The following is a 12239-nucleotide window of genomic DNA, read 5'->3' on the forward strand; positions in this document are numbered from 1 at the left end:
CCCTGGTTCTCTTGGGGCTCATTCACATGACAAGATTACAGCTTCTTGGAGAATGTTTCCATGTATACCGTTCCCGACAGACGTGCACAATAGTGTACAGGGGCTATAAACCTTTGTACTAAGGAATTTATAGCCATATTGCCAAATAGGTCCATAACCGGGCTCTGCTGTGCACATAATGGGGTTTGAATTACGGAATCTGCAGTCGCCTCCTGCACGGACAATCCACAGCATTCTGCACCAATTCAAGCCAATAGAACATTCGCATGTCCGCTCATATTGTCCGCTCCCGTGTCCTTGCTAGGCGGTGATGCGGGGAAAGCAGAGGTATAAAAAACTGTAGTGCACGTGTCTGATGTCGACACGCACGAACTATCCGCAGTACAAAATAGAAGATGAAGAGACAGGTACACGGTGTCACCGGCCGGGCACAGGGCAGGTCATGGTGCAGGATCCACATCTGCAATCAGACCCGGTCGTGTGCAGCCGGCCTAAAATAGATGGAACCAGAAATCTTGGTGACGCATAGGACTCCTGACCACCGATATAATGACCCGAACTAAAAGTCCTTGGCAGTAAAGCACAATACCTTAATAGCGATGCTCTTTTTAATCATATTGTGTTGTCTTCTTCTCACACCATAATGCTGGGTTTCCTCAGGACGGCTTCACGGTTTTGCCGCAGCAAAAAACTGCCAGATTTTTGCAGGATAAGTGCAGCTTCAAAACCTACAGGACTTAGCCTCGGGTTTTGGAGCGGCTTAGCCACATGCTTTTCCATTGCGTCCAGCTCTCCCATAGAGAGGATCAAGGCCGCAGCGAAAAAAAGAATTGATATGCTGCATCCAAGGAAACGGCGCCGTAGCGCCAGCTGATGCTGGTTTTGCCGCAACAGATTGTCCGCCCCGTGTGGATGAGATTTTTGACAAGTCTCGTCCACATGCCTGGCTAATTTTGGTATTAGCGGCCACAGCGAAATTCTGCAGGGAAATTTCGCTGTAAATCCGCCCTGTGTGAACCCAGCCTAAGTGGTGTCCCTGTGGTACATGCACTCTTGATGATCCATCAATTCTCCTTAGAACTCAAAAAGACAGATGTGATCTGAGGGCTCAGGCAGACGGGTGTTTTTTGCTGAGAATGTTTTTGGCGTTTGCGATCCGCATCTATATAGAACCAATGCTTTTCAATGGTAGCGGTCACATGTCCGATATTTACATGTGCATAAAATTGACACGTACAAAAGAACATATGGGTGTCAATGGATGTGGTCACATGTTTTTTTTTTATGCGCGAATATACGCATGTAAAAAATGTCTGTCTGTCTGAGCCCTGAAGGTTGAAGGGGCATAACTACAGGCCCTTTTATGTGCAAAGGTAATCTTTCAAAGGACTGAAACATTGAAAGATTTAGCAATCTATTTGTATAAAGTGTTAATGGACATTAACACTTTATCAGCTTCATTTGCATGTAAAAGGACCTCTAGAAGTTGTTTGCAGAGACCAGTGTGTGTTTAAACACACTCCAAGCTGTGCAAACAGCTGCCTGCACATTCCATTATTCTCCTCCTGGCTAGTGTAAACATACCACAGGGAGAACATCCTGCAGTCTATTGAAGGATGAGTAAAATACGTTCAAACGGAGTATTTGTGCTCAGTCTTTCAGCGGCTGCATGATGAATTTTAAGTTTAGCTAAAATCCATCGATCAAATTAAAAGTACACAATGTCTGCGTTTACATGTAGCGATTATCGCTCATTTTTGTCTGAGAGAACATTAAATAAGGGCTAATGCCCATTGCCGAATTTCTGCCACATTTTACGCGGCGGAAATCCGCGGCGTTACCCCGGAGCTATTCGGTTCTATTGAACCTAACAGCTAAATGTTCACGCTGCAGAATTCCGCAGCGTGCAACAAACGGTGGCATGCTCTATTTGCCATGGGAATATGCGTGGCCGGCTTCCATTGACATAGCCGTCATGCTATCCTTCGGAAGTATCGCGTAAAAACGCGTGCCTACCTGCATCATCTGGCACTGCCGGCGCATCATGCACTGTACTGCGTATGCGCACCGGCTCGAAGGACGGTAACAGCATGGCGGAACCGGAAGCTGAGTGTTAGGGTTTTCCGGGGCGCCGTGGTGGACTCCGTTGCAATATTCCACTAGCGGAGTCCGCCACGGCTGTGGGCATGAGGCCTAAGACATCCAATAGAAATAAAGACACCGACACAAAGGTTTATGGAGGGAGAAAGAACATTTTATTTCTAGCTGTAGGAAATGGTAGATTTTATTATGAGGTATTTTGAGGCTATTGATCGAGAGGAAGGCGAAAACCCTTTGATAGGAAGAAGCCAATTATCCTTGTATAAAGGGGAAAAATTCCTTCCTGACCCCAAATATGGCGATCAGAACAAGTCCCAGGATCAAAGCCGACATCTGACCTGACTTATTAGAATGTATTCTTGTTGTCAGAAATCTAAATAAATCTCTTACCATTTATTGTTTGTGGGGAATCTAAAGTGTATTGAACTAAACCTGTTTATAGACTGTGTTGGTCCAGAGGAAGGCGAAAACCCCCTTGAGGAAAGAGCCAATTATCCTGTTTTAAGGGGGAAAAATTCCTTCCTGACCCCAAATATGGCGACCAGAATAAATCTCAGGATCAAACGCCAGCCGCTCACCTCCCTGGTGTATGTGATGTCAGCTAAAGATTGTGTTTCTTTATGTTTATATTATGTTATTTATGTGGCTGATTCCTTATAAATAAGACCTAACCCTATTTAAGGCTGTGAGTTGATCCAGAGGAAGGCAAAAACCTCCTTGAGGTATGAGCCAATTGTCCTCAAGTTGGAAAAATTCCTTCCTGACCCCAAATATGGCGATCAGAGCAAGTCCCAAGATCAAAGCCGACATCTACACCTATCTGTGTGTATATTTGTGTCTATGTATGTGTTAGTGTCTACACTAGTGTCTAACCTTCATGTATGTGGTGCGTGCTGCTTACCTGGCCTGTGCCGAGGTCTTACTAGTAACCAGGAGTTCAGGGATGATAGTCACTCGGGCTATTGTTCCTGAACTCGCCAGTTACCAATCAAGCACAGGCCGCTCCTGGGGGCGTAGAGGGTCTTCAGGAGAGGATGATGTTCGATGCCAGCCGAAGGATGCCAAGGTCGGGGTAGCATGATGGTAATACGCAGGATGCAGTTGGTGGAGAGAGGATGTTGTTGGTAAGCCGGGGTCTTCTACAGCAGCAGAGTCGTGTGTTCAGCAGACAGTTGTCGTGGGCCGAGCCTACAAGACATAAGAAGGAATTGTCAGTGTTACCAGTTGTGGATATAAACCAGTGAACTACTGTAACATAATGACTTGTATCAGGATCTGATTGGGATCTGATATAAAAAAGTTATTTTCTGCAACTGTGTCTTTACTATGAGGTATTGGGAGTTTTGTGATTGTGGAAGCCATAATAGAGGCCATATTGCTGGTCTTAATATATTTTCCCCAAAGTCCTTTGCTATGTTAGAGGAAATGGTTTATGTATTAAGCTTTCTACGGTATGTGAAGTTTTGCTACAGTGTATGGATATGATTGTAGGTGTCCTGTGTGTATAGGTGTACAGATATGTATGTGTGAGTGTGTATAGAGGATACTTACCAGATGGTCGCGGCTTCCTTCACAATCGGATTCTTCTCGTCATCCTAAGAAGAAGTAGAGACATGGTATTTACAGGAGCAATAATAATGTTATTATATGACCTCCTGAGCTGTCTGACACCAGAGGAACAATGATAATCAACACAGAGGTCTGCCTGAAGAACATCAACCCTAGAGGAGGAAGATCTTACCGGGTCCAGCTTGGTGAAGTGTACGAAAATCCGTCCACAGGGTGAAGGGGTGTACCACCCTCCGGCCACGGCAGGTCTCGATTCCTGGGAACTCTGCTGAAGGGTTTGAATGGCGGCTCTGCTCTTTTCATCTCCAGCTCCTCCCAATTCACGGTGTTGAAGAATCGGTGACCTCTGATATTCTTGTGGACACCCAGCCTCTTCTTTGGCTTCTTCCGCAGCAGTCTCTTCAGAAGATGCTTTACGTCAGCATCTAGCCAAGATGGGAATTTTGGCTTCTTTCTGGTGATGGACTTGATGATCTTTCTCCTGGAGGAGCCGTGGTAGAAGGGGGACTGTCCTGTCGCCATCCAGGATACGACAATCCCCAGGCCCCACCAGTCGACTGCTGCGTCGTAGTCCTTCTCACGAAGCACCTCTGGGGCCATGAATCTATAAGTGCCTGTCACTCCGCTGATCTTCTTAGACGGGACGACGCCGTCTTGGGCCAGCCCCAGGTCAATCAGGCGGATGTGTCCATCTCCGTCCAGCATGATGTTCGCCGGCTTTATGTCACTACAATGAAGAAAAGTAAAAAGGTTAATCTGTTGAGTGATGCAGTAATAATGTAGTAGAGAAATAATGTACCACAGCTTAACCAGTCCTAATTCAGGACTCTGGGAAAGCTGGGTACATTATCTTCACCAGGGAAACAGGGAGATGTGGGAAAGTTGTGCTTACCGATGGATGATGTAGCGTCGGTGCAGGAACTGGAGGCCGCATGCAATCTCCGCTGTGTAGAATCTGAGAAAAGAGTGTAGTATCAATGACATGAAATAAGTCCCCGACGTCATGTCACCATCATAGTGTCACCTGTACGCCCTCCACTCTTCTATATCTGTCATGTCGCCCTCAGTATCCCCCCGTCTCCTGATTAGTCATTTACTCACCTGACATGGTTGATGTCCAAGCTGCCGCACATCCTGATCATCGCCGCCAGGCTTCCTCCGGACAGATACTCCGTGATGAAGTAGGCCCGGTCTGCAGACTGCTGTGCGGCATACAGATGGTAGATGAAGGGGCAGTCTTGGGCCTTCAGGAGTATCCGCCGCTCTCTCCTTATGACGTCTGCCTTGCTCTTTCCTCTGTCAACAACCTTGATGGCCATGAAGGTGTTCCTTCCAGGAAAAGATGCCAGGACCACCTTAAGAAAGCAGATAAGAAATTATCACTGACAGCGGCCAGAAGGGAAAATCATATATATTTATCACATGGTGGATTTATCACTAGGCGCTTTCACATGGCCAAGAAGATTGTGCAAATTAGAACCCCGTTCTTTTGAATGGAGTCATATACATGAGCGTTTTTCTCTTTTTGTCCCGCACCGCATCTTGGTGCAAGGAAAAAAAATTGCAGCATGTTTTCTTTGCATGTTCCTCAAAATCCATTGTCTATTGTTTTCAATGGGACAGGAAAACAGATTGTATGGCGTGTGATGCGAGGTTTCCCATTGACTGTTTCTGATAGCCGGCCTCCTGCTGTGACAGCCGGGGTGCAGAAGGACAGTGACCCCTGCTGTTAACTCCTTACATACCACGATCTATGTAGATCACGGCAAATTAAAGGATTCACAGAGGAAGGGCGCTTTCCTTGTGATGTCATTGGACCCTTGCGATGTAATCGCAGAGGGCCGATGGGTTGCGATGGGTGGCAGGATGCTAGATAGAGGCGTCTTGCTTTACTGTTGCCTATGATTGTTTTTACAATCGATAAGGTTGTAATAGTAATCATAGCTGCTATGGATCAGGTCCCCTTCAGGGACATAAACAGTGTCAAAAAGCAAAATTAAATAAGTACATTTTAAAAAGTATTTTTTTGCTCATTTTCCCCTATTTGTATGAAAAAAAAATTAAGAAACCCCCCACATGTGGTATCATTGTGTCTGTAATGAGCTGTGCTATAATTTGAGCAAACTATTAATTTTGCGCAGCAAAAACCGTAAAAAGAAGGGAGCAAAATACTGATATGTGGAGGAGCCGTCACTGCGCCATTCCCAGAAAATAACAGTCATATAACTTACCTCGCTGAAGCTTCCTCTGCCCAATATCTGAAGGGCGGTGAAGCGCTTGATGTCAAATCCGCGGTCTGATGGTAGAAGGTCCTGGCTGGTGCCTGGTCTTGGCTCCTCATCCTCTCCACTCCTCCTCCTCTTTATAGCTGTGAGTCCGCTCACGCTCTCATCTTCTCTTTTGCGCTTTTCGACGTCTCCTTTTTGTCCATTGGACTCCATTTTTCTCAGTCCTGTAATCTTCGATCCAACCGCTGCCGTCGTCAGTTGAAAGGAAATGGCAGTTGGCCGATTGGAGGTCAAAGGTCAGTGAAGCCGCCAGTACCAGGCTTGCCAGTACTTTGCCTGCCAGTACCCTGCTCTGCCATATACACTGTGATGTGGCCACCATGAGTGATGGTCTAGTGCCCAGGGAAATGGAGAAAATCATAGCTGGTTCTTCCAGTGCCACATTATTAGTAGATGGGCAGGGATGGCACTTGATGTCTGGGTTGGCAGTGGTGCCCATAGTTCATCAGAAACTTTTGTAGTTTTATAAAACTTACGGTTGATTGGAAATTTAAATGAACCCAGCGGAGGAAAAAACATAAATTGTGCTAATGAGAGGAATAATAAAGTCTTGTGAGAGGTCATTTAATAAGTGTCCATCATCCAGATACATGATGTGTATCTCCATATGTTACAGCGGGCAGCGCCCTCGCCAGTGCAGATCTGGGTGGTAGCGGGCGGAGATGCTTCTATGGAGGTCATAGACGGATTTATCCACAATGGGGATTAATGCTGAGGTGTCAAATGATAGAAAGGGGTCATACAGAAATGTTAGGAGGATGTTATAAATCTACGGTTGCTGTGTGAGTTATTGTTGGGGGTTGCAAATTGGCGCAGTAATACGGTATTATAGGACTTTTTATTTACACTGAGACAATAAAGACTATTTTATTAGACAAGCTTGTGAGTGCAATCTAAAGTCTGGGAGAATAAGAGGTTGTGTGCAAGATATAGTCAGGTTTAGGGCAACGACAGACGAGCGTGTAACGTAACACGCTCACTCCTGCACATTTTTTGCGCAGTGAACGAGTGTATTTAACATTCATGCCTGTGCAAATATGGAGTGTATGTCCGCAGGCTCCATTCGTTCACACAAGCAGTGGAATCACCGCACCCTGATTTAAAAGGCTAATTTGCCTAACGTGGATGATTGCAGATCTGCACTGCACTTAGTGCATACCTGCGTAGGCAGATGTGCGCGCTTGCCCACCTCACGTGGGACTCTATGGTGCACAAACACGCACAAGATAGGGCAAATACAGCCGCAATGAGCCCGTTTGCAATCAATGGGTTCTATTCTCTACATATCGCACTCATCTGTTTAAGCCCTTATATAAGGTGACCAGACGTCCCAATTTAGGCAGGACAGTCCCACTTTGGGACCCTGTGTCCTGCCTTTCCTAGGGTCCAAGCTCCCTGGCTTGTAATCAGTCAGTGGCGCTGTGGACGGCAGTGTGTGCATCCAGGATCCTTCTCCCCTGACCGATCCTCATTTGTTCCACAGGAGGAGAGGAGAAGGGAGGAGGTGTTGCTTTGGGTGCACACACTTCTGCCTGCAGCAGCGCCGAGAAGAGAGAGCTCTGTAGACCAGGAGAAGGGTAAGTATATGGGGGGACACTATTACTACCAAGGCCTCTGTGGGGGTGGGGTCCCCATTACTAGTGAAGCCACTCTGGGGGATACTATTACTACTGACGCCACTCTGTATGTGGCAGCATACCTCAAGCTGACTTACTGTATGCTTACAGGTGGCAGAAGTGCTGCAGACTGTCCACGGTAGAAATTTCTGCTGCTAATTATGCAGCATTTTTGCAACCAAAAACAGTCAAAATCCGCACCCCTGGTGTCATTCTTCAGCCTAGCATACTGTATTACTAGGGGTTTGAACACATGCGCATGATTTTGTTCCTTTAAGCGGCCGTGATAATCACGAGACAATTGATTTCAGCTCTTTTCTCGGGAGTGAATACTACGTCGCACCTATCTTCCCCCAATTATTTTCAGCCTTCTGCACAATGGCATGGAGTTTGAACGGGCCGAGAAGGGGGAAAAACCCTCCATTAATGCGCAACTATGCTCCGTACCGGCGATCGTAGTTGTGCATAAGCCCGTGTGATGTTGCCCTTGTATATTTATATAAAATGTGTGTGTTTAGAATATATATAATATATGTGTATTCATATAGAGTCTCATACTTACCCATCCAGCGTGGGGCCGCACAGAATTAGGACATGCTGCGATTTATCATAAGCCAGCATTAGGGCGCCTACCCACTGGCGATTTTTTTTTTTTTCCTGCGATGCTAAATTGCGTTTTGCGTTTTTTCTGAAGAGCAATTAGCATAGAATGTGTTCTTGTCCATTTGTTGTTTTTTTTTCGTTGCGTTGCAATTTTTCACATAGGAACTGTCAGTTGCATATGTCTCCTTATTTTTCTCTTAAAGGGGTTGTCTCGTGAAATCAAGTGGGGTTCAGCACTTCTGTATGGCCATATTAATGCACTTTGTAATATACATCGTGCATTAATTATGAGCCATACAGAAGTTATTCACTTACCTGCTCCGTTGCTAGCGTCCCCGTTGTCATGGATCCGTCTAAATTCGCTGTCTTCTGGCGTTTTTAGACGCGCTTGCGCAGTCCGGTCTTCTCACTGGTGAATGGGGCCGCTCGTGCCGGAGAGCTGGTCCTCGTAGCTCCGCCCCGTCACGTGTGCCGATTCCAGCCAATTAGAAAGCTGGAATCAGCAATGGACCGCACAGAGCCCACGGTGCACCATGGGAGAAGACCCGCGGTGCATCGTGGGTGAAGATCCCGGCGGCCATCTTGGTAAAGGAAGAAAGAAGTCGCCGCGAGCGCGGGGATTCGGGTAAGTAATAAACTTTTTTTTTTTTTTAACCCATCCCTTGGGTTTGTCTCGCGCCGAACGGGGGGCCTATTGAATAAAAAAAAAAACCGTTTCGGCGTGAGACAACCCCTTTAATGCACCCATGATTGTCAATGGAAATTAACGAAAAACGCCGCAAAAAAGGCGCGAAAAACGCTGCGTTTTTCACGCACGAAAATCAGCAACGCCAATGGGTAGGCGCCCTTAGAGTGCATAAACTAACGCAATCCTATGATAGCGTGCCAATCCCGCTGCAGAATTTCCGTCCGTGGGCATTGGGCCTAAGCCGTAGCATTGGCCCCATAATGCCACAATGCCCAATATCCTATCGTAATTCTAATCTTTCTTTTTCAGATGAGCAAGAAGCCGTTCAAGAGAACATTTACCAAGTGGATGAATTCCCATTTGGCCAAGGTAGCTGGTCATGTAGTTACATTGTGTAAGAGGACATTCCACATGCTTTAGGGCTCAGTCACACCAGCAAAGTTTTCCTGCATGTATAGGCGCGTTTCCGAAACGAATCTATTAGAACCAATGCTTTCTAATGAAAGCGGTCACATGTCCGTTTTTTAGAATTCTTTAAAATGCGCACCTACCAAACATAGGACGTGTGAGTGAAAATGCACCCGGTCACGTGATTATTTTCTACATGCCATGTGCTTTTATTTTTTTTACATGCGTGAAAAATTTGCTTGTCTGACTGCGCCCTTATAGTTGTTACAGTAATTAGAACTTCTCTCGTTAGTCTGGCCTCCTTCTACACTACTTTATCAGGATGTTGTAGGGGAAATGTATTAACTGATGTTTGCCGGGTTTCTGGTGTAAAAAGGTGACACATTTTGGCGCATGCCACATATTCAACCTTTTCTGTTTTGTGGCTCGATCGCCATTTTGCAAAGGTGGTCAGATATTGAGTGTAAATTCTGCCATCTTTTGGTGCATCTTGTTTCTGCGGCGTACACAGTGCAGCAAAAATGACGTGAGAACTATATTCTATGGGTCAGTACGATTACTAACATAAAAAAATTATTTTTATTTTTTTATTTTTTCCTTTACCACTTTTTTTTCCAGAGATATTTTATTTTTTAAAATTATTTTCTTCCGCAATCTTCTGACAGCCATACCTTTTTTTTATTTTTCCGTCGACATAGTTCTGTGGGGCCTCATTTATTTTTTAGCAATACCAAATAGATTTTTGTCTTTTTATGTAGATTTTTTTATTATACATCTGGCAAAAGGTTTTTTTTTAAAACTTTTATTACCTTTTTATTATTTTAATATTTAATAAAATTTAAGTGATTTACACTTGTTTTTTACATGTGTAATACACGGTACTAAAAGCCCATTTACACTGCGCCATTCAGGCACACATGATAAAAGACGCAGCATGTCCTCTATTGATGCATGAGATACGCAGCGAGGACATCTTCGGATGGACGTGTTTTTTCAGGTTTTGTTTTTACTAGCGGGATTTTCGTGCGTTAATACTACCTATAGTCCGCCTGCTTTTTTTGACAGGAGCCGTGTGATCATCATCAGTCACTGTAATAGGAGGAACAAAAAAAGGTTTGGTACGGTGTTAGCCAGCAGAGCAAAATGTGATTGTTCCCAGCAAGAAAACCATGTAATCTTGGAGATATGATACCTTTTAATGGCTAACAAAAAGACATGATGTTCTAGCGAGCTTTCAAACCTACTCAGGGTTCTTCTTCAGGCTTAATGAAATAGATGTGAAGAGGAATACATATATACACTCATACATATGAGAAGGTACAGATCTGGTGTGATTAATGTGCACTTTAAACAATATATACTGGGGGTGGGGTGGCGGGGGGCTAGTTACATAATGAATGAGAAATGAATTCACTGGAGTGGGCCTTTAATACTCTCTTTACGTTAAACATTCTTGCACGCACTAGCAGCGGGGCCCCTACCGTGAGGCAGCAGTTTGTAGGACCCCAGAAGGAGGAGGTTGCTGCCCTCTGGTGAAAAAAAAAAACAATTGCCACCTGTTGGGTGGGCAGCAACCTGAGAAGCATTTTACTCACTTAGGCTAACTTCACAAAAAGAGCGAGCGCAATATGGGGCCATGAATCACACCCCTATATCACACTCTCCGCTATGTCAAATCCCTGAGGATGTGAGGCGTTGTCACGTGAGAACAGCCTCGTATCACTTCAGGGATGCCGGAAACCTCCGCCGTGACGGACAGGAGTTTCTGACATTGATTTTAATGGGAGACCTCGCATCGCGTGCCCCTAGCATGTGGTGCAATGCTGCCGCCGGGACCATAAAATGACATAGGGTTTAGAATCAATTTCTGCGTATACAAATACGAATCTGCCCTCAGGGTCCCTTCTGACATTTATGGGGTTCCATCTTAATGATTTGTGAATAAGGAGTGAGACTCATCTGGAGAAAGAAGTATGAAAGGAGTGACATGTCCACTGTACCCACGTTTTTTTAAGGGTATCTGCTTTATCTATAGTGAGGTGAGTCTCTTGCAAACCCACAATCTGGGGATTAAATTGCTTAGTATAAGACAAAACTGCTTTACGCTTATTAGCGGTGCCCAGGCCTCACATGTTCCAACTAAGACATGACAGCGACATTGGGAGACATAATGACATATAGCACAGTCGGGTTTTCCAAGTAGGGGAGCATATTACCCATATTAGAAAGAAGGATATAAGCACAGACCTACTTGTAACTTAAAAGAAACTGTAACAGCTTAAACAACTAAGAATTGACATCCCGCTTAACAATAATGTGTCGCAGGTGTCTAAAAAAAAAGAGTAAGCTACAATCTATTTTGAAAGTAGCAGTTGTTGTGAGTGGGGGACATTCCAATGGCCTATCGGGGATTGGTTTATGTGATAAAAATTTTTTTTCCCTTTAAGCATGGCTTCAGGCTATTGCCGCAGCGGTGGCTACCCGGGGACGAGCCCACAATCCGGGACAGCGTAAAGGCTAGGTGACATATCTCTTCATCCCAGCCATATACAGTATCAACCATAGGCCAATGGATCATGGGCCCAAATGTTCTTTGCAGAATTTACATTGCATAGATCAGAGCTCGGGACTATGCAACGTCGGATGACGCAAGGTGCATACGGAGCCACTCCATGGCTTCAGTAGGGGAATGTAGAAAGATCACTTTATCATTTGCTGCAATCCGTAAACGGGACGGGTATGCCATAGAGTATGGAATGCCTCTATCCTTGAATCTCTTTTTTATTTCCACGAAGGTGGCTCTTTGTTTCTGCAGATCCGCCGAAAAATCAGGGAAAATAGATCTCACTGAGTTGTTATATTTATCCCTTAGTGACGAAGCCTGTTTGCGCCTTAGTGGTGGAGCCAAATTTTGGAAATCTGACATGCGTCGTTCAACGTGGCATAACTCCGTAAAGGCTTTACATA

General features: G+C 45.1%; 1 protein-coding gene across 1 annotated transcript; it reads right to left on the reverse strand.

Annotated features, from left to right (window-relative positions):
* Positions 1-1569: 1569 nt before the first annotated feature.
* On the reverse strand, positions 1570-4827 carry LOC136593535 (protein kinase C theta type-like). The gene is made up of 4 exons (XM_066588651.1): positions 4771-4827; positions 4562-4624; positions 3956-4396; positions 1570-1606 (listed from the first exon to the last, which is right to left on the reverse strand). The coding sequence occupies exons 1-4, from the start codon at positions 4809-4811 to the stop codon at positions 1570-1572; spliced, it is 582 nt and encodes a 193-aa protein (XP_066444748.1). The 5' UTR covers positions 4812-4827.
* Positions 4828-12239: the final 7412 nt, after the last annotated feature.

The sequence above is a fragment of the Eleutherodactylus coqui genome, unplaced genomic scaffold (assembly GCF_035609145.1).
Source record: "Eleutherodactylus coqui strain aEleCoq1 unplaced genomic scaffold, aEleCoq1.hap1 HAP1_SCAFFOLD_312, whole genome shotgun sequence".
NCBI lineage: Eukaryota > Metazoa > Chordata > Amphibia > Anura > Eleutherodactylidae > Eleutherodactylus > Eleutherodactylus coqui.

Coding starts and splice junctions, on each gene's coding strand:
- LOC136593535 (XM_066588651.1), bottom strand. CDS start 4,811: ATGATCAGGATGTGCGGCAGCTTGGACATCAACCATGTCAG. Junction 4,625..4,770: donor TTGGACATCAACCATGTCAG/GTGAGTAAATGA, acceptor CTCTTTTCTCAG/ATTCTACACAGCGGAGATTG. Junction 4,397..4,561: donor CGACGCTACATCATCCATCG/GTAAGCACAACT, acceptor TCTTCATTGTAG/TGACATAAAGCCGGCGAACA.